Source organism: Stegostoma tigrinum, chromosome 4 (genome assembly GCF_030684315.1).
Source record: "Stegostoma tigrinum isolate sSteTig4 chromosome 4, sSteTig4.hap1, whole genome shotgun sequence".
In the NCBI taxonomy this organism is placed as follows: Eukaryota; Metazoa; Chordata; class Chondrichthyes; order Orectolobiformes; family Stegostomatidae; genus Stegostoma; species Stegostoma tigrinum.
Window position 1 is genome coordinate 57,997,288 of NC_081357.1, and position 23,634 is coordinate 58,020,921.

The 23,634-nt window shown below is 37.8% G+C and overlaps 1 protein-coding gene across 1 annotated transcript in view; it reads left to right on the plus strand.

Annotated features, from left to right (window-relative positions):
• frk (fyn-related Src family tyrosine kinase) overlaps positions 1–20,552 on the plus strand; it is a 101,735-nt gene extending 81,183 nt beyond the window's left edge. The window contains exons 5-8 of the mRNA XM_048531475.2: positions 3,270–3,428; positions 10,895–11,076; positions 14,357–14,522; positions 14,921–20,552. Coding sequence (XP_048387432.1) covers positions 3,270–3,428; positions 10,895–11,076; positions 14,357–14,522; positions 14,921–15,135 — 722 coding nt within the window. The 3' untranslated portion in view covers positions 15,136–20,552. The remainder of the gene's footprint in view (positions 1–3,269; positions 3,429–10,894; positions 11,077–14,356; positions 14,523–14,920) is intronic.
• The last annotated feature ends 3,082 nt before the right edge of the window (positions 20,553–23,634 follow it).

Here is a 23,634-nt window from a genome sequence, read left to right on the forward strand (position 1 = left end):
TGACTCATAGCCTTGTACACTTTGGCATCGTAAGTACACATCTAAATATTTCTTAAACATGATGATAGTTTCAGCCTCGACCATCTTTAATAAGCAGTGAGTTGGTGATTCCCTCCAACCTCTGGCTGAAACCATTTTTCCTCACATCTCCTTTAAATGTTCAGCTTCTTATCTTAAATCTATGCCCCCTCATAAGTGATCCCACCATCAAGGGGAAATATTTCTTCCTGTTTGTCCTATATGTATGTATCTCATAATTTTATACATCTCAGTCATGTCTCCTCTCAATCTCCTCTGCTCTAAGGAAAACAACACCAGTCTGTCCAATCTGTCTCCATATCTGAAGCCCTCCAGTCCAGGCAATATCCTGATAAATCTCTTCTGTACCCTGTCCAGTGCTATCATATCTCTCCTACAACGTAGTTGAAGTTAACTGTGTAGACCAGCTCTTGAGAAGGGATGTAGTGAAATGAGATTACTTTCCAGAAAAAGTTCATGGTAGTCCCAAACCAAAAGCATTGATTTAAAACCCTGAAGAGGTTACTTAAACCTGAGTTTCTGTTTAAGCTCAGGTATATAACAGCTTCAGGAAGCACCTAACAGCATTTCCAATCTAGAAGTTAAAGTCACAGTTAAACATATCAAGATGTTAGATACATGGATTCTGTCAGTTATAACATGCTGTACTGTGTGATGTGCAATACAAGATGTGCTTTTAGGTACATTTGAATTTGTTTTGGGTATTATATGAAAGCTGTTTTTTCTGTTCAATTCATAAATATGTACATTGAGATTATGAGATTATACATTTACTGTGTTCAGAAATCTTTGAATTTGTGTTTTATGTAGTTTAGTTTAATCTGTTTTATCATAATTTCTTTTGTGGATAAGTTTCTATTTTATAATTAAAGCAAAATTTGCAATATTGCATATGTTTCAGCGAGAGACCACTTTATAAAACCAAGACAAAACTAAATATGATCTATCAAGCCAGATTTCAATCTGGGGTCTGACTAACGTCAGCTGAGATCATAACAAAATGAATAGTAAGTCATCTTTGATTTTGTTAGGCTGTAGTTGATGCATTGCATATACATTTTGATCATCCCGGTATAGGAAGGTGACATATCTATATCCTCTTAATTAATCCCAAGCTACAGTGACCAGCAAGACCATGGATCACATTATCCTAGATGACCAATAGATATTCAGATTTCATGTCCTTGGGACAAATCAGTTTATTCCAGGCACAAGCATTAGTTTTCAGGAAGAAAGGGAATGAAAAAACAAGAAAACCAGCTGTCAAAAGTGACAGGTACAAGACAGATAAGTTGTTTGTTCCCCTGTTCATGAGGAAAGAAAAGTGACGGCGTTAAGTAAGTGAATTTCTTTTTGACTGCATCTTTGTACATGCGCTGTTTGGGAAACAGGCACCTTACCAATTTACACCTGGCCATATTTTATCATGAAAAGGTGTAGGAAAGATGCGTGAGAATGTTCCAGGGTTGAGAGAATTTGGTTATGTGGATCGATTGGAAAAGTTGAAATTGTTCCCCTTTGTGAAAAGTTTGGAAGACTATTTGCTAAAAGTGTTCAGTACTGTGTTCATTTCTGTTTCCCCTATTACAGGAAGGATATTATTAAGCTGGAGAGGATTCAGAAAATATTTACCAGAACATTGCTGGGAATGGAGGGTTTGAGATATAAATGAAGGCTGGATAGGCTGGGATTGAGCATAGGCGGTTGAGAGGTGACCTTGTAGTTATTTATAAAATCATGAGGGGTATAGATAAGGTGAATGACAGGTGTCTTTTCCCTGAGGTAAGGATTTCAAAACAAGGGGGCATATTTTTTAAGGTGAGAGGAGAAAGATTTTAAAAAGACATGAGAGGCAATTTTTTCACTTAGAGATTGTTTTGTGTGTGGAATGAACTTCCAGAGGAAGAGAAGGATGTGGGTATAGTATAACATTTAAAAGGCATTTGGATAAGTGCATGAATAAGAAATGTTTGGACAGATATGGGCCAAGTGCAGGCAGGTGAGTCTAGTTTTGTTTGGAATTATGGTCAACACAGACTGGTTGGACTGAAGGATGTGTTTCTGTGCTGTATGAGTCTTCAACAATGAGATGGAGAAGAAAGACAGACACAAACCATTCCAATTGGTAACTGAATTGAGAACAAGATGACCAGCTTTAAAGTGATTGACAAAAGAGCTAAGGACGCTATAAGGAAATAATTTTTTAGGATGCAAGTGGGCTTCCTGAGAGTATGTCAGGAGCAATCATAGCTTTCAAGAATGAATTGGATAAACATGTCAAGTGAAAAATATTGGCATGGCTGTGTGAAATGGGTCTGGGAGTAAACCTCTGTAAAATATTATTTCAGAGAGCCAACATAGACTGTGTCAGCCCATAATTATATTTCTGGGTTTGCCTTCAATATTTTGGAGAAGGGCAAATGAAAGAAAGCGCAGAATGCATGTATTGTTCTGATCCAGAGGTTACCCTCTAGAGTTAACTGATTGTATACTGTTGAATCTACAAAGCAGGAAAGCTGAAAAAAGAATCTAGGCCTGAAACGTCAGCTTTCCTGCTCTTAAGATGCGGCTTGGCCTGCTGTGTTCATCCAGTCCACACCTTGCTATCTCGAATTCTCCAGCATCTGCAGTTCCTGTTATTCTCTGTATACTGTTGAATATTGGTCTGAAAGGGTTAATAACTGAGGGGGAATGCCTGAAGCACTACCCACCATGCTGATGTCATGTAATCTTGTGGGTAGCACAAATTACTTTTCAAAAGAGAGACCTAACGTCTAGACCTACTCTGTAACAGGTTTCTGTAACAGTGTTTGTTTTATTGAAGTAATCTGTGGCTAGTTGCTAATATTCAATAAACAGTATCTTGTTAACTGCAAGAGACTCCTCTAGTTAGACCAGGAAGTGGTTTTTCTCTACCATGTGAGACCTAGCAGTGTTGTGAGTGAGCTTGCTTGTGCCGTATACATTCAGACAGCATGAGCAATACCTCAGTACTGAACATTGTGTTAGCCTAGATTCTGGGGTCAAGTTCTTGAACGGGACTTGAACCCATAGCATTTTGACTCAATATTGAGGGTGTGAACACCAGACCAAGCTGATGCCTATGGGCTGCATAAAATTAATGCTAAAAGTCCATTAAATAGATGAATTATAATCACTCCATTGGCTTTTATCGTAATGTAATTGGATAAGGATGCATGCTTAAATTTCTTTTCTGTGTCTATCTTGAGGTACGATGGCTAAAGAAGACTTTCTGAGAGAGGCGCAAATAATGAAGAAACTGCGACATCCCAAGCTTATCCAGCTGTATGCTGTCTGCACTGTAGAAGAACCAATTTACATTATTACTGAATTAATGAAAAATGGGAGCTTGCTTGACTACCTACACAGTAAGTATAATGACTTTCCACAATCAATTTGCCTTCAGCTCATACCAAGAGATTTAAAGTAAAATGCAACATTATACAACAATAATTTATCAAGAAGGTAAGGAATAGTCAATTAATTCCAAAAGGAACTAAACTGTAGGAAATGAGCACTTTTTCCTATTCCCTTGATATTTATCTGAGAGATGGCCTATCCAGCTGGCAGTTCTGAACGAGAAGTGGGGTTGTACAATTTGGTTCCACTGTCACAAATATGTCCCTGGATGTTGCCACTTTCTTTCATTACAAGAATAACTTGAAGCTTTTTTGCATTCGGTTGATATGATGTTGGAAATCGCTTTTCCTGATGTTTTTAAAATGAATATAAGAAAAATACTTTCACTAAAGCCCCCAAACCTACAATCAGGGAAGCTACAATTTACTTCACTTTTGAGACGTTTCTAAATTGTTGAGACAACATCTGTAGGTGATGATATAAGATAATTGTAATGAAAGTAGCCTATATGTTTTGTATACAGTACCTACTCATCAGGTGAGGGCAGATTCTAGGAACGTCTCTCAAAAAACATGTGTATGACACTGAGAGTTACCTGATAGTATAGCAAATTATGAGAATTTGTATTTTATTTTGACGCCCTATCGAGTATACTGTATTTTCCAGAATTGGCCAAGATGTTGAATACTCATAATGCACAAATTATCTGACTTCCACATTTATGTTTGAACCATCGCAGATTTTTTTTTCCCCTCAATTACTTTTAATGACACAAAGTGCTTGAAGTTACTGTTTGCTGAGTGAAATTTTACTATGACTTAGTGCTCAATTCAGGAAGCACTGATGTCTGGACCTGTCACACTACGATTTCATTTTAGAGCAACATTTGTCCCTGTAAATCACAGTACAAATTGCTTGATGACTGTTGAGTGATTTCAAAAGTATAATAGCTGCTGTCCACAGATGACTTGGTAGATAACTGCATTGTGTAGCTGTTACATTCCAGAAAGCCAAGTAACTAAAGACTAGACTGGACCATTATTTTTTATTTACAAATAAATGCTGATAAAAGTATGCAGAGATATATATATAACAAAAATTCACCTCCTAACCTAACTATTGCAGTTAATGCCTGACATCTATATGCAATGAATATGTGATTAGCATTGCCAATGTAGAAGATTCCAGGTTTATCACATTTAGTGCCTTAAATCTATCTCTGTAACTACTACAGACTTACAAAAAAAACCACAAAACTATCACTAAAGAGTACTTTTAACATAATAAAATATTCCCAAATTCTTTATAGGTACAAAATAAAGCAAATTAGATCCTAAGTCCCATAAAGTATTAGGGGGATACCCAAAATCCTAAGAAAAGATAGATATCTTAATGCATTAAGAAAAGAAATCAGGTTGAGGGAGGGAATTCAAGGACTTACAATCTGGGCAATTTAAACCACGATCGCTATTAATAGGGGAATTAAAATCAGGGATCCTCGAGGCCAAAATGAGTTAAATGAATTCAGACAACTTCGAGGATTGTTGGACTGAAGGCAATTACAAAAGTAGGGAAGAGTAATAGAGAGAAGTCAAAACGGGGAAAAGACATTTGCAATCCAGCATTGCTCAAGCTGGAGCTAGTGTAGGTCAGGGAATCACAAATGTGACAAATGAACAGGGCATGTTGCATAAAAGTATACATGTATCAGTGGCTTGGATTGTCTCTAGGTTACTGAATACGAGAGGCCGAATGAAAGTATGTTGGACTTTTTTTTATTCACTCAGGTGATGTGGGGTTTGCTGTTGAGCAAGTATTCATTGCCTTTTCCCTTGAAAAGGTCATGGCAAGTTCTCTTTTTGAACTGCTGCAGACCATTTGGTGTAGGTGTACCCACAATGTTGTTAGGTCCAGGATTTTGATTCAGTGACAGTGAAGAAACAGTGATATATTTCCAAGACAGGATGGTGAGTAGCTTGGAGGTGAACTTGCATGTAATGGCATTCCGATATATCTGCTGCCCATATCCTTCTAGTGGTCATGGGTTTGGAATGTACTATCTAAGCAGCCGTGGTGAATTTCTGCTGTGCATTTTACAGATGGTACACCCTGCTGCTACTGTGCATTAGGGGTGGAGAGAGTGAATGTTTATAAATGAGTACCAGTCAAGTAAGCTACTTTGTCTAATAGGAGTAAGCGTCTTCATGGTTACTGAACCTGCACTCATTCAGACAAATGGATCATAATCCATCAACTCTTGATTTGTTCTTTTTTGATGGTGGACAAGCTTTAGAGAATTAGGTGATGGATTTCTAGCTTCTAACCTGATCTTTAGTTATAGTATATATTTGGATTATTCAGTTCAGTTTCCGGTAACCCCAGGGTGTCGATAGTAGGGGATTCGGTGATGGTAATGTCATTGAACATTAAGTTGTGATGGTTAGTTTATCTTGCTGGAGATGTTTATTGTCTGGCATTTGTGTAGTGCAAATGTTACTTGACACTTGTCATCCCAAGTACAGATACTGTGTTCGAACATAGACTGTTTCATTTTCTGCGCAGTTTTAAATGGTGTTGAAGTTTGTGCAAATGTAGGCAAACATCCACATTCTGACCTTACTGTGGAGGAAAGTTCTTTGATGAAGCAGCTGAGGATTGCTGGTCCTGTGGAACTCCTGCAGAGATTTCTTGGAGCTGACATGATTGACCTCCTCCAACCACCAGCACCATCTTCTTTGTGCCAGATATGACTCCAACCAGTAGAGATGATTCCTTCTATTCCTGTTGATTGCAGTTTTGCTAGGCCTTCTCGATGCCACACACAGACAAATGTAACCTTGATGTCAAGGGCAGTCACTCTCACCTCACTTCTGGAATTCAGTTCTTTTGTCTACCTTTGAACCATGGTTGTTACACTGTCAGGAGCTGAGCAGCCCTGGTGGATCCCAAACTGACTGTAAGCAAGTTATTGCTAAGGAAATGCCACTTGATGGTACTGTTGACAACCTCTTCCATCACTTTACTGATATAAAGAATAAACTGATGGGGCAATTTTTGTTGGTTTTGCCCTAGCTTTTGTATACATCACATACCTGAGCACATTTCTGTATCATCGAGCAGATGCCAGTGTTCAAACTCTACTCGAACAGATTAGCTAGGTATGCAGTTCCTTTTGGAGGACGTGCCTTCAGTACTATTGCAAGAATATTATCAGGCCCAGTAACATTTTACAGCATTTAGTATCTTCAGCCTTTATTTATATCGCGAGGACTGAATTGAATTGGCTGAATTCTGGTCACTGTGAATCTGGAAGCAGCTGGAGGAGGCCACGATGTATCACCCACTCAGCACTTCCTACTGAAGATTGCTGTAAATGCTTCATCCTTATTCTTTACATTATGTGCTGAGCTCCCTTATCATCGAGGATGGGGATATTTGTGGAGACACTTCTTCCAGTGAGTTGTTAATTGTCCACCACCATTCACAACAAAGATGTGGCAGAACTACAGAGCTTATGTTGGCTCTTATTTCAAGGGATTGGAGTATAAGAGTAGGGAAGCCTTACTGCAATTGTACAGGGTGCTGGTGAGATCTCATCATAATCTTAGATTAAAGGGGTGCCAGCTTAAGACTGATATGGGGAGAAATTTCTTCTCTCAGTGGGTTAAGATTCTTTGGAACTCCTTGCCGCAAAGAGCTGTGGGAATCCTTACGTACATTAAAAGCTGGCTGAGATAATACATTGGAGAATCAAGGTTTTGAGGAAAGGCCATGAAAGTAAGCATGAGGAGTGGCAGGAGCTTATGTTGGCCCTCATTTTTAAGGGATTTGAGTATAAGAGTAGGGAAATTTTACTGCAACTGTACTGGGTGCTGGTAAGACCATATCTGGAGTACTGTGAGCAGCCTTGGTCCCTTATTTAAGATCAGCCATGGTCCTATTGAATCCTTGAGGGACCAATAATGATCTGGTAAACCAATATGTTTAAGAAGTTACAATGGAGTATGCTACATTTATTTAAGCATTTCAGCTATGCTTTGATCCTAAGAAGAAGATAAAGCAGGCAAGATTTAATCAATGTGTAGAGCTGGATGAAAACAGCAAGTCAAGCAGCATCAGAGGAGCAGGAAGGCTGACATATTCTGAAGAAGGGTCTAGGCCCAAAACGTCAGCCTTCCTGCTCCTCTGATGCTATTTGGCCTGCTGTGTTCATCCAGCTCTACACCTTGTTATCGCAGATTCTCCAGCATTGGCAGTTCCAACTAACTCTGAAAAGATTGAATCAACAATATCAGCATTTCACAGAATAATAAGACACCTTTTTAATGGATTTACATCAGTCAGTGGGATATTTTGGGTGCAGGGCTGTGAAGGAATTAATAATTAGAAATCATTTTGCAGTTGCTGGTAGGGATGAGAAGTTCCAGAACTTCTTCAATCCAGGGAGGATTGCATAATGGAATTCAGTTCACTTCTCATGCAGAAATCAGGCCTGAAGATTTGACAGCATTGTGAGGAAACATCAGGGATTCTTCTGACACATTTGAATGGATAGGCCCCAAAATCACATTGTCATACACACGGAAGCCCGACAAACTTCAAAGTGCAGAAATGAACATGATTGATTGTATTAGGTTGTACAAGATGTGGTTCCAAGTGGATGCATTAGTGCAATGAATGTCTAGCTAGCAGAGTTAAGCACTATCAACTTAGCCGGTTTAAACACTTTATAAAATATTGTAAGCTAACAACGTGCTCATCACCTTAAAAGCAAAGAAAATGTCCTGAAAAAGGAACATGTTTTTGAAATTTGAAACAATATCTAAACTGGACACAGGAGCAGCTGTTTCAATACTAGCAGTTTGTCATGGATGAGGTTTGTCAGAGTCAGACCGGAAAACACAGTTCCAGGAGGCATAAATTTTCTGATGCTCAGGCAAATCATCTCAAAGCTTACTCACAGCAGATAAGCTGTTATTGAAACCTTATATGTACTGAGGAATCAGAATATCATCAGGTTATCATTGCCAGAACCTTAACTAGACCAGTCATATAAATACTGTGGCAACAGGAGCACGTTCATCTTGGGAATTCAGAGACTAATATCTGATATTCTGTATCCTAAAAGCCTGTTCATCATTTGCAAGGCACAAGCCTGGAATGTATTGGAATTATGTCCACTTGCCTGGATGAGTGCAGCTCCAATAACACTGAAGAAGGTTGTCACTATGCTGCACTAAGCAACCCCATCCACATCGATCAACATTCTCTCCCTTTGCCACCAACACACAGTGAGAGCAGTGCATATTGTCCCAAGATCACTGCAAAAATTCGCACCGGCTCCCTCAAAAGCTCCTTACAAACCAATGGCCTTGATTTCCCAAAAGGACAAATGTAGAAGATGCATGGGAATACTGTCATCTGCAAGTACTCCTCCTAGCCACATAACATCTTGATTTCAAAGTGAATCACTATTCCTTCATTGTTGCTAGGTCAAAGTCATGGAATTCCCTTGCTAACTAAATTGTAGGTATCGCTATATTCTGATGACTGGCAAGTTCAAGAAGACAATTCACCATCACCTTCACCAGTTAAATTAAAGGTGGTCAATAAATGCTAGTCAAGCAGCTATACCCATGTACCGTGAATGACTGAAGAACATTACACTTGAAAGCTATATTTGACCAGCTACGAGACACAGATATAAATAAAGGTGTGCTACTTTACATAAAGGTTTGAAGTCCCTTCCTCAATGATAAGGAGCAAGTAACATCAGGGACCGTATATATGCAGACAGCTATGACCCAAGATACTCAATGCCAATATCTCAATTTACTGGTCACAGTATTGATTAAAGCGCAAGATAACTCAAACAGCTGTTGATTTGTCAACATGAAAGGGCTTACTCTGAGGCCTGGGCTCCATAAAAAGTTTCATATTTTTACTTCATTTTAAAACAGTCTTGTGCTTAAATTTCATCATTACATAGCATATTAAATGTAATCATGACAACATGTTTAGGTTGCCATGAAACCCAAAATAGAAAGCCTGTCCCAAAGTGCCATGTTTAGGTCAATCAATGATATTTAATGCTGGTAACTTTGGAATGATTGAAAAAAAAACACTTTTTTTGTTTGTTGAAAAGCTGAGATGATGATGAGGCAGTTTTTTTCCCAAACAAAAATCAGTAGATCTCTTTGGCAGCCGTTTCCATCACTTCTGACTAAAGAGGCAGATACATAGCCTACAGGCTCTTGAACAGATGGTGCGCATATACTTCTGACTTAGAAAGGCCCTTGTATAAGTAGACGACTTCCATGATCTGTGCTTTCTTTCAGCAGCGTCATGTCTGTTTCAAATTTTCACACTGATTTCCTGGTTGTGTTGGGCAGACTGATTGTGCAGCAGATTGCTGTTCCCGCGTACATTGGGCAATGTCACTCTGAGAGCTATCTTTTCAGCTGATCCTTGAAGTATTTACATGATGCACCTTGATCTTGCTTATGTGGGATAATGACAAACTGATATCAATTATTCTCATTGATTCTGTATACGTTAGGATTGTGATATTGCACATTCCATTTCATCTATGTTGTAATCATACATTGTGTAGTATTCAAGATGAATTTCTTAAACGTTTATTGACACCTTGTTGTACATTTGTAAACTTAATTCAGTAATTGAGCAGTACTTTTTTATCAATATAGTAAATCCTCAATTTGGGCCGAAACTGTAAAATGGACGTGGCATCTGAGTTGGTTAATTTAAGTGACTGGATGGGCATTTCAAGTGCAAACTGCCCAAGATCTTCCTTATTCCTGTGTGAGAGAACTGAGAGTTTAACTGCTATGCTGTAGGTAATGCTGGTAGAAGGTGCAATTGGAATGCCATCTCAGTTGGAGAGTTTGTTTTAAGTAGGCTGATGGCACAGTGTCTCTAAGCAACTTAGATAGGTGGTGATCAGTCTGACACTGACATATTGAGAATGTGGTTATGCTAAATGCCCGGAGCTCATCTGTACTTTTTTTGATAATTTAAGCGACATTGATGATAGAAATGTATTTTTTTCATCAGTTATGATTTATACTAAATTAACCTTCAACTGCCTTGACCAGCTGTTCAACAAAACAATGCGAAAGTCTCTGGAAGCTATAAGCTAAATTGACTGAGATGTGCGTGCCATAATAGATTTCACAACTTAGATGTGTTATCACATGTAAAAAAGTCTGGATAACAAATGCAATTCTCTTCTTTCATTTTTAGTTTAGCAAAATAAATATTCTGAATTCTAGCAAAGACTGTGTGTTGCTTTTCATTTTAAGTAACTCTTGCATTGAAGCTTACTGTGACCATTTCTGCTTCAGTTAGACTTCAGTTTTATTTCCTTTCTTTCTATTTTGAGAGCTTACAAGCTTTAGAGTAATGGAAGTAGCTTCTGAAATTTAATGTTTGCAATATGTATTGATTTCAACAGAAAACCAGGGGATGACTTTGACCATAAATGATCTGCTAGAAATGTCTGCGCAGGTGGCTTCGGGAATGGCGTACCTGGAAGCTCAGAATTACATCCATCGGGATTTAGCTGCACGGAATGTGCTGGTTGGAGAAAACAACATCTGTAAAGTTGCTGATTTTGGACTTGCTCGAGTCTTTATGGTATACTGATGATTGTTTTCCATTTGTATAATGTTTATCTTAAAGAATTGAAGAGACATAGCCTGTTGTGAATTTAGTCACCTAAGTACTTCTTGAATAATAATATTGTGTTGTTTATCACCAGGAAAGCTGTGACCAACATTAAAAATCAATTTAGTTAGATTAGTATGAGATAGCAAAATATCCATGACCTGTATACACATTTTGGCAAAACATGAAAGTGATAAAATGTGACAAATTGTGTTAAAGTCAAAATCATTACTGTACTTTGTTTTGGTTTTGTTTTTGACAACAAATTAAGTTATCTGCTTTTGTTTCTGAAGTATTAAATACAACTTTATTGTTTTGTTATCTTTATTTCCTGGCAATTTCTGGGTTCCCAAACTTTGTTTTGGCATGTTCACTTGACCAAATGGGGTTGGTTAGCTGCATTGGCTGAATGCCTAGAATGTTATGTTATGGCAAAGGAGCATGTTCAATTCCCGTACAGGGCTGTGATAATTCATGGAAGCCAGTCTCCTCACCTTGCCCAGGAATGTGGAATGCTACCACTCACACTACAGAGAAACAATTGTCTCTCTCTCTCCTCTGTGAGAGATGTGCATGTGATCCTTTGAAGGTTGTGACTAATTACTTATTCCTTTCCCACAATAGCTGTGATACAATTTAATGATGGCTTGAAGCAGACATTGTCCAGTGTCGATTTTGTAATGTTTCTCTGGCGTAAAAGCAATTTTTTAAGTTGTTACAATAAGGTGAGGGGATGCTGGGTTGGGACGTGCCTTGTGGTTGGTGGGGGTGGAAAGATCCACTTCCTGATCAATTCTAAGAAGTGAAGGCTTTCCACTTTTTAAAATCTCCTGTCCATGAGTCCAACAGGACACATTAATTTCTTTTTTAAGCACATAGCTACCATATTTAATTAAATATAATCAAAATACTGCACATGTTGGAGATCTGAAACCAAAACAAAGTGCTGAAGAAACACGATTTGAAAGAATAACTCAGATGTAACCAGACCTGCTGAGTTTCTCCAACAGTTTCTGTTTTAATGTGTTTCAGATCACCAGCATCTACAGTTCTTGTTTATAAAGTGCTGAAAAGCCCAACAGGGCTAGCACCATCTGTGAAGAGAGAAACAGAGTTAGCCTTCCAAGTCTAGTCTTCAGAACTGAAGAACGCTGTAAACGTCATGGGTTTTGTGCTATGGAAAAGAAAGGAGGGGCAAGTGGAACAGATGGGCTGGTCCAGGGAAGGTTGTGGGAGATTGGAGATCCAAGATGTCATAGAGCAAAGACTGTGCTAATGGCTGTCAAGACCTTTGGTAACTTGGTATATTGAAACAACATGCTACTTTCATGCTTATATTTCTGACCTGTGCCTGCTGGTGTGCTCCAGAAAAACCCAATGTATGCTGGAGGAACAGCACCTCATTTTCCACTTAGGTACTTTATAGCCTTCAGAACTCAATATTAGTTCAGCAATATCAGAGCATAAGCTCTGTCTGCCATTTTAAAACTTTCCTCCCTCTTCTTCCCCTCCTCCCCTGTGTCTTTCTGTTACTTTTTATGGTTTTGCTTTCAGGAAGAGTTCATTTTGTTCTGTTATTAGCACTTATTGTGAATCTATTCCCAGTGATCACTACAACTGCTACCCTTCACTTTGTCTTTTGTTTTGAGACAGCCTGAATCTTCCTTAACTTTTCCCTGACCTGCAACACGACACTCGTCCCTTCCCCTTTACAATGCCATGAGCCTGATAGTGTTTCCACCACTTTCAGTTCTAAAGAAGAGCCTTAATAGCTTGAAACGTTAACTGTTTCTCCCTCCACATATGCTGCTGGATATGCTGAGATTCCGCAGGACTTAGTTCAATTGAAGCAAAATAAAACCAAAGTTAAATAGATCAAAAATGAAAGAGACCCAGTTTCTGAGCTTTTCTTGAGTGAATGAAAGAGAATTTTTATTATCTATTAGACCTGAGAAAATATATTAAGACGAGACATCTAACACATACACGCAAAACAGGTAATAAGTCTAAAAATGTCAAAGGATGGGGAAAGGAGACTGTCGAAACAGATAGAAAGGTACAGAGAGTTGTAATTTAAAGTGTTTTTGAGTCCTTGAGTTACAAGAATGAAGCCTGAGTCACAAATGTTTAGCTGTTGTCCTATTTCCTTCAAAGTGACAAAGCTTGCAGATAACCTTGACTTCTTAATAAATAATGGATTTTCCAATTTGCTTTATACTGGTGTTGACGCCTGAGACTGAGATGGAGATTGATAGAGTGAGGTAGTGAGGAAGAGAAGCACTTTCACTATCCTTGTTGTTATCAACCCATACTGCCTTCTCTCTCTGTTGTTGCTCAAGGGCAGCCTACTGAAATATGGTTCATTTGTATATTTGAAGTATAGCTTTATTGTCTTTTTCAGACTTAATACTCTGAAGGTAACCTTTTATTTCCCAATATATGCAGTTACCATGTGAGAGTACAACAAGATATATAAATTTCTTGACACCTCACTGAGTTTGTGCCTCGTTATTTAAAAAAACAATTCTGATGCAGTTGGTCATGTATGTTCTGCATGAGTTCCCTGGATTTTTCTGCTAACCACAGTTGTCATTTAAAGTCAGCGGTGTCCTTTTTAAACCACTTTTAGTCAATTCAAATCAAATGATGGAAGTTGGATATTAATAGTCAGTTTTCAACACAAATCTAACAAAGATAATTAGTAGTTCAGATTTTAAAAAAATCCTTATTTCCCACTTAAACAAGATGACCCACCTCAAACATTTCCCTGTAGTAACAATGAAGTTAAAGCAAATAAAATGAATGATCTTTCTTTAAGAGCTAATATCGATGAGAGGTGTCTGTTGGGCTTTAACCTGTGACAGCAATGATTTTCAGAAGTTGTTTTAAAATATTTCATGATTGAGTTGCTTCTCTGTGTACCCAGACTGAGGTAATTGATGTAAATGAAGTATTGAACAGAGACCTATAGTTCAAGGAACCTGAATCTTATCAAAAAGCCCTTCACAAAATTGAAAAGAAATTGTTAGGCTACCTAGTGCAATATGTGGAAATTAAGGAGATCCATATAAAAGTAAAACTTGGAAAGTTACCACTTGCTCAGTGCTTATGCACTGTTCTGGTTTTATTCATATTTAAGGCTCTGTTTGTTTTATAAGCAGTTTCCATTTAAGTGAATACAATTTTACTGGAGTAATTTTAACTACATCACTTAAATCATCTTTAATTAAAGCTGTTTTAACTCCATTAGACAGGAGATGAAAATGTTTACGAAGCTAGAGAAGGAACAAGGTTTCCCGTAAAATGGACTGCACCGGAAGCTATCCATTCCAATAAGTTCAGCATCAAATCTGATGTTTGGTCCTTTGGAATACTATTGTATGAAATAATCACTTTTGGAAAGATGCCTTATCCAGGTTAGTTTAACACATTTAGACATATTTGTGATTTCTGATAGTGATATTTCATTTTTATTTAAGCTGTGTGGAAAAGATGGTCAATAAAACTCAAAGGTACAGTTCATCTACAAGTACATCTTTGTAGTTCAAACAAATGATGAGTTTCATGAAAATTATAAAACATTGTTGAGAACAGACTGAATATAAAAAGCAGAAATATTTGGGAACTGGTTCAATTAGGAATTTAGTGATCAACCAATTTTAGTTATTAAGGAGTTATTTTCAGAGTGATTTCTTTCACATCTTGGTTGTGAAAGGACTAAAGTGTAACCTTTGAAATTTTAAGAACAATAACATTTTATATTTTAAACTTTATTTATGTAAAAATTGGTAAATGTTTATATTCTTTCCTTTAGGAATGTCAAATTACCAAGTTATCCAGGAATTGGGAAGAGGATACAGAATGCCATGCCCTTCAGAATGTCCCCCAGCATTGTATGAAATCATGATAGATTGCTGGAAAGATAAAGATTTTGAAAGACCAACATTTGAAACATTACAGTGGAAGCTTGAGGACTTCTTTGAGACTGATCTTTCAGCCTATACAGATGCTAGTGTTTTTATTAGCTAATGCACATAACAAATGTTAACATTTATCTGCTGTGATCAAATCTGATTCAATACTCACAACTTGATACTTATAATTTGTGAAAGCAGTTCAATCATATGCATACCCATTCAGTCATAAATCAATTTGGGGCTATTGCATACACATACTAGACATCTATGAATATAATTTACCCTGGCTGTGCAGTCAGAAGTTCACACACAAGTGTAAAGGTCGAATCAAATTCCATGCAATTGATCTATATATTATTTTATATGAACTATACGGATCAGAAATGGCTGATGTGGCATTCTTGCCGTTAGATTATGTAAATGAAGGGATCATTGCTATTCAGAAACATTTAGCATCCCTCAAAACAGCAGGTTTTGTATGAGAGCAATAATAGACAATAACCAAGTGGAAAAGCAACCAGAAAGTGACACTTGGCCAGGAAGCTGCTGTATTTTTATGTGAGGCAGTACCTTTTGAAGAGGGGCACAGGATAGATAAATACATTAGTTGTCCGTTGTGTTATTGCTGGGGATGAAATATGCCTGCAGAATTCTGTTCTGTCTTCTGTGTCTAAATGAGAAGAATATAGAACAAAGTTGAGTGTGATACATAGTAGGAGTTCAATCCACTATTGCCCATTTTGTACCCCTGAGGAAGTTTACCTTTATTTCCATTAACTTCAGTTTATACAGAAAGGTACAGTATAGTGCTTGCTTGTGTGATATTTCATTATACGGATTATGTATAATATATTTCACTGTTTATGCCAAACTGTATTCAAACAGCAGTTGAATTTTTTGATTTTCCTGTCCCCCTGAGTAATCATAGAAATGCACACATTATTTCTGACTAGATGAATGGTTGCCATAAAACATAACATCATCCTTTTTGCAAAGATTTCTCACTGATTCAATATATTTTTTTAAATTTGGTAAAAGAATGTGTCTCTTTCAATGAACAATGGAATCTACAACTAAATGACTATAGTATGCCTTCAGGACAAAGCATTGGTGAACATTCTCAGCAACCTACATTGTTTCGGAAAATTCAATCACACGATACTACATGACACACAGTCTTAATGGTACTTTCACAATTTGTATATAATTTTATGTCCACATACAGATTTAAATTTATTTTGTAGAGCTGCAAGAAATCGCAATGTATATAAGCTAATTACATTTAAAAATTAAACTGCAACTAATCATATGTTTTGTAAATTGTGACAAAGAAAATTACTTGAATCCTGAACTATTCCAGTTTTATGCTTTTGTACTGAATTTGGGGCATTAAATTGTAGAGATATTCTAATCCACACTGATTCCAATTTATAAAGTTTGGCTTAGATTCATGTAGGTACAAGATTGACTGATCTAGGAAATGTTTCGTAAATCTTTATCTGACATATAACAGGTGAAAGGGAATATTCAGTTGTTTCATTTTTAATTGTCTACCTTTTTCAAAGTGACTTACTGAGGATATTACTTCCATAAGACTTGATGTTTGGAGACTGATTTAAGTATTTAAAACCAAATAGCAGTATTGTCAATCTTCCAACAAATGTACAGTAGAAATTTTTACTGAATTTTAGAAGAAACTATTGCAGAAAAAAGTATGAAAAATGTTCAATGTAATTAATGCACAAAAGGTGCAGAGAGAAAGAGAGACCACGTGAATTAGGACTCACCATAGGTTACTGGACATTTTATCTGCACTGTACCATTGGTTTTGTGAAAGTTCATTCACCTTTAACCCCTGCATGAAATGCATGGAATTGTGTATTCTTTACCAATTCACATTTTTAATGCAAGGTTAACTCCAGTAACTAACAGGATAAAAGTTAATTATGATATTTATTGGGTACTGATTGCCAACAATTCTGTTTCCAGGAAGAAAATGATTGTACAAGCATGGAGTTTCACATCATTAAATTGCAAATTGTTGCTGGAGATTTAAGAAAAGTCCAATTTAACTGTGTGCATGTTTTCTTACTTTTGTCTGTGTTTTGAAGAAAAACATTCACTTTCCCTCTTTTCTCTGATCTTCATGAGTCTGATTTGACATTGACTTCACACACTCTAATTTACTCTCTATCCCATCTTCACTTTATTTATTATGACATTAAAAAATTGGTACAGGAGTAGGCCACAGAGCTTCTTCAGATGTCTCCACCATTCAGCTGATTTGATCGTGACCTGAACTCCACTTTCCGCCAGTGCCATAGTCCTTTACTTCCCTGTGGTTCAAGAATCTATTAATCTCATTCTTGAATATTGTCAATACCTCAGCCTATACACCTCTCTGCAGTAGAGAATTTCAGTTATTAGCATGATAATTAATACTTCCTCATCTCAATCTTAAATGGGTAATTCTGAAACTGTGCCCCCCGTGTCCAGATTCTCCTTCAAGAGAAACATTCAATTAACATCTTTTTAAGCCCGCTCAAAACTTAACTATTCAATAAGATTCTCTTTCCTCCAAAATCCAATTGGTATAGACACGACTTGTGCAACTTTCTTCATGAGACAATCTGTTTACCCCTGGAATCAACCTTGAAAAATGTTCTGAATAATCTCCGATACTGATATTTAGCCTTAAGTCATGAGACCAAAATAGTATGCTGTAAACTAGCTGTGGTCTCACAAGTGCCTTGTAAAATCGAAACAAAACTCTCCTACCCGTCATGCTCCACTCTTCTTTTAATGAAAGTCAACTTTCCCAATGCCTTCCTAAATTTTTTCTGTGCCTTCATTTCTTATAGGAGGGCACTCAAAACTCTATCACAGCTTTCTGTACGTTATCTCCTTTAAAAAATATTTTGTTTTCATTTTCTTCCTGTAATGGTGGATAACTTCACATTTTTTCCAAATGATGCCAAATCTGCCAATAATGTCTCAACCTAAGTACATCTGTCTGCAGGCTTCCAGTGTCATCCTTACAGTTGACTTCCCTATCTGTCTGTGTTATTGTCAGTGAATTTAGCTACAGTACAAAGATTTTTTCATCCAAGTCATCAACATAAACTATATATGGTTGAGTCCCTATCACCTTACTGTACTTTAATTACTGTTTGTCAACCTGAAAGTGATCTATTTATCTTCTCATTTTCTGTTAGCCTGCCATTAGTCTCTCTGAACTAATACATTGTGCCAAAACCATGAGCTCTTATCTTGTAAAGTAACGTTTCATGTAGCATGTAATTAAATGTCACTTGGAAACCCAAATACATTTTATTCACTAGTTCTTCTTTATCTACCTCATTTAACGTGTTATCAGCTGTCTCAACAAAATTTTGAGAAAATATGTGTGAAATCCATATATGCTTCATCATTGGGTTCACCAATTGGGTTAAACAATTGTTTACCATTTGTAAGTTCACCACTGGGTTAAACCTTCAGATGCCCATTCCAGCAAAATTTGGACTAATGTTTGCTCAAGTGCCTTTGCTGAATATAAATTGCTTGGTTATCTGATGTCAAAAAAAAAAGATTTTAAAAGTACAAGTTTTGTAACTAAAAGAAGTTAAATTTACCACATCATCAATTTCATCCTGTGTTTAATTCATATCTTAAAATATTTTCTGGCTGATGGCAGCTTCATCTTTCAATGTTTATGTAACTCTTAATAATAAAGTGAAATCATCCACTGGAGCAAAATACTGATGGAATTTGAAGGCTTCAGTCTAATTTAAAATAATGTTAAATTGTTACGCCAAACAAGTGATGTGAAATTAATGTTGTTAAGTGGTATAATTTTATATTGATTTGTTGTTGTGACAGAACTGTGTAAAGAGTTCTTAGTTTATTTTTAGTTGTTGCAATATTAACTGAAAAATAAGTCTCCTCCTTGCATGATAACAGAGGTAATGGACTCTACATATTCTGTTTTGCCATCTGAGGATCCGCTTCATGATTGATGGCCTTGACCTTCAGTCTTATTCTTCACTTATCCTGCCTCTAATTAGTTGAGCAAGACTGTACTCTCATGTGCCAAAGTTCCTTGAATAATGCATTAGTCTATTTTCTCATGATATAATATCAGGAATTTTGCATGAAAATTACCAGTAATACTTTCATCGGGGGGGTTGGTGTGAAGCAAGAAAATTGTTAAATTGGCTATTTGTGCTATGAATACAAAATTATTTTATTGCTGGTAGGATTTTATATTTAAACAGTAATTGTGTACATGATTTGTACCACATGGTAGTTATAATATTACATGATTAAATTTTACCATAAGGATCTGTTCTGAAATTAATTAGAGCTCCATGATTATCCTGTATGTTTGTTGTGTATGAAAGCTTAATATCTTTAACTGAAATTCTCTTTCTCAGAGCTGTACAATTTAAATGTGTTAATGTTATACACTTAAATAAGAAAACGAACAAACATATGGATATTGTACTTATAAAGGCTGCGTTTCTACATTTTAAAAAAATTCCTCAATAAATGTAGACTGTTTTGGTAAACATTGACATCATAGTTGTATTATTTAGAAGTTTAATGATTTATTTACATTGCCCAACTATATAACAAATTATTTTTTTTCTTTACTTGCTCTGTGGATCATCTGGTCAGAATTTTGATTTCCAAAAATGGCTATATTGAGATTGGATTGGAAGTCAAAACGTTAAAAATCTGGAACAGGATCCAAACACACACACGTCTGGTTTTAATGATCAAGGTCCTCATGGGAAACATGTTTGATACTTAAATATTATAATGAGCTAACATCTGCATTTTAACAAGCATTTTTAACTACAGCTGTTTGGATTTTGCAAGAAAGGCTGAATCTTTTCAATAATCCTGTCGAACCACTGGCTGTGACCTGAAAGCAGTTAGACTGCCTGTCCTGGCCTATTCGGTTACCCAGCAAATGCCCTTCTGATATACCAGTTTTCCGTTTGCTCCTAACAGTGAGAACCATCCACCAGTTGATCATCAACGTTCATGATTGTTGAAATCCTCTACCCCTGTAACTGAGAAACACTGACTCTCCAGCAACCCAATGGCTTTCCCAAATCATTCACGTTTTTCCAATACCTTTACATGCTTTTGTAGGTTCTCTATCCGTAGGCAGTCTCCAACCTGTTGGATCAAATGGCCTGTGGATGGCAAACTCAGAAAAAAAAGCTAAAGCAATGCTACAGTTAAATTCTGCAGGATATTCAGGGAAGCTAGTCTTTGAGAGCCTCCCAATTGTACAACTGCACAGAAGTGACCTGACGGACCTCCATGTTAAAATCCAGACCACTGTGTTAAAGAAAGATGTAATAATATTTGTTTTCTCGTGTAGGTGTTACATTTAAGTCTATGATTTTACATTTTTTTGGTTTATATTTCTGCAGACAGTTTGCCAACAAACTTTGTACTTGAATAATGGCTGCTCAAAATTACATTTTTTTAAAACGTCTGGAGTAGATTATTACATGCTGGAACTGAATATCTTTAATTGGAAAACAATGTAGATTTTTTTTCTTGTTGATATTAATAAAAAGGGCTTTTTTAAGAAAGAGGTTGTTTTAAAAATTATTTTTAAGGGTCATTGCTTACTGTGTATTGTGCAAACTGGCAAATCAGCATCTTTTTCTCCTATGGTATAAATTGTTGTGTTCCCTTGAAATTTAGCATTCTTGTATTTGTGCTGATGAATGCAAGATGGAAAATCTTAACTACGCATCTCATTTTAATGCAAAAATTTCAACAGGTTTTAACTTGTGTGTCAGCACACTCCATGCACATTTCATTCAGTGATTCATATATTTATTTCTTTCTTTCCGCAGCATGGCTCAATTTTCATTTCATTTCAACAGGCTAGATTACAAGAATAGAAATATACTGAGGCGAGACAAGGCCATGTCCGTCTGGAATATTGACAGCAGTTTTGGTCCTGTATTTAAGGAAGGATGTGCTGGCCTTGGAGGTGGTCCAGAGGAGGTTTCCAAGAATACTCCTGGGGATATCGGGCTTGATGTACGAGGAGAGATCTGGATTTGAACGAATTTAGAAGGATGAGGAGGGTGGGTGTGCGGGGGGAGGGTGCAAGGAGGGGGTTCTCATTGAAACTTACAGAATACTGACAAGCCTGGATGGAGTGGATGTGGAGAATATGTTTCCACAAGTAGTAGAGACCAGGACCCGAGATCACAGCCTCAGAGTGAAGGAACAACCCTTTAGAAATAAGATGAGGAATTTCTTAAGCCAGAAGATGGTTAAAATGTGAAGCTCATTGCTGCGGAAGGCAGTGGAGGCCGAGTCATTAAGTGTATTTAAGACAGAGATAGATTGGTCTTTATTTCTAAGGGGCTCAAGGATTATGGGAAGTAGGCAAGAGAATGAGGATTGAGAGACACATCAGCCATGATCGAATGGTGGAGCAGATTCATTGGGCTGAATAGCCTAATCTACTCCTATACCTTATGGTCTCATGGTATTTTTTTAACCAAAGATTAGCTGTGAGACACTTCATTGGAAATAGAATCTCATATTTATAATAGTAGTACCACCTTCCATCATTACAGGTTGATTGACTATCATGGTAACTGACCCTATGAAAATGAAGACACAAACCCACCGACCCTGAGTACTGTCTCTTGTTGCAACTGTCTGAAGGAGTGATACTCTTCCTAACAGTACAGCGTAACATTTTGTCATCGGTTAATGTAGAACCATCACATATTGCAAAGCCTTCAAAAAATTGCAAAATGCATTTTTTCTAAGAACAGGTAAAGTGAAAGATTTTTTGAATAACGCTCGGTAGACAGCTTGTGCGGGGCATCTTATGACATGGAAATACTGCTGCACATCAGCAGGTGCTCAGTTCTCAATGGAAGGTAGATCTACTTCCAGTGGCAAGAAACCTCAAATCTCCGTACTGCTGCAGTCTTCATCCACTATGGCAGCCATCGATATTGCAGGAATATCTTCTGCTTGGATCACTGTTGAGGACTTGTTTTGGATTGTGCGCTGTCTGGTTTCTCCCCTTTGACTTTACTGTCATGTGTGGCCTTGTTGGGAGTTGAGAACTCCTGATGACATTGCTCTAGGGATCAACTGAACACACAAGCCTCTTCACTGCAGTAAGGTGACAATCCGTGGAAAGGAATGGGACAAAATTACAAAGCCAAAAAAAAGTTGCATTTATTGCAGTGAGTAAACAAAGAGCAAAGAAGAACAAATAAAATTACAGCACAGGAATAGGCTCTTCGGCCCTCCAAGCCTGCGCCAATCCAGGTCCTCTATTTAAACCTGTTGCCTATTTTCCAAGGATTTGTACCCTGCTCCCTACCCATTCTTGTATCTGCCTAGATACATCTTAAATGATGCAATCATGCCCACCTCTACCACCTCTGCTGGCAATGCGTTCCAGGCACCCACCACCAGGGTGGCTAAAAAGGGCCTGATTTCCTTTTGAGTAACAATAGATTTACGTCAGTGAATATCGGTGCTGCCTTGTGCTCCCACGAGGAGCTTGAACAGTTCACCAACTTTACTAATACCTTTCACCCCAACTTCAAGTTCACCTGGACTTTCTCTGATACCTCTCTCTCCTTCCTGGACCTGTCTGCCTCCATCTCTGATGACCGCCTCAAAACTGAAACATCAAGCCCACCGACTCCCACAGCTATCTAGACTACACCTCCTCTCACCCACCTTCCTGCAAGAATGCAATCCCCTACTCCCAATTCCTCTACCTCTGCCACATCTGCACCCAAGATAGGGGCATTCCACTCCCGGACATCCCAGATATCCTCGTACATCAAGGACTGCATCATCCCCCATTTGTGGCTGACAATTCTCTTGACTGCATCTTTTGTGTTTCCCACACCTCTGCCCTCACAATCCCTCCCCCAAACAAAAACAGAGACGGATGCGCCCTTGTCCTCACGCATCACCCCACTAACTTTCAGATTCAACGCATCATTCTCTGCCATTTCCGCCCCCTGCAATCTGACCCCACTTCTAAGGATATATTTCCCTCCCTACCCTGTCTGTCTTTCATAGGGACCGCTCAGTTCATGAGTCTCTCATCTGCTCCACACTCCCCAATAGCCCCACCACCCCCTGGCACTTTTTCTTGCAACTGCAGGAAGTGCTACACCTGCCCCCTCACCTCCAAACCAGGCATCAAACAAACCTTTCACATAAAACAGATGTTCAACTGCACATTTGCCAATGTGGTCTATTGTATTCGCTGCTCCCACTGTGGCCTCCTCTACAGAAGCTCAGAAACGTCTTTGTAGAACACTTGCACTCTGTTCATGGCAAATGACAACACCTTCCGATCGTGAGCCATTTCAACTCCACCTCCCACTTCCTGAGTGACATGTCCATCCTGGACCTCCTCCAGTGTCACAATGATGCCACCCAGAAACTGGAGGAGCAGCACCTCATATTCCACCTTGGGAACCTACAGCCCAATGGCCTAAATGTACACTTCACCAGTTTCAAACTCTTTTCCCCGGCCTCATCCCATGTCCAACCTCCCTCTCATCCCTGCTCCTTGACCTGA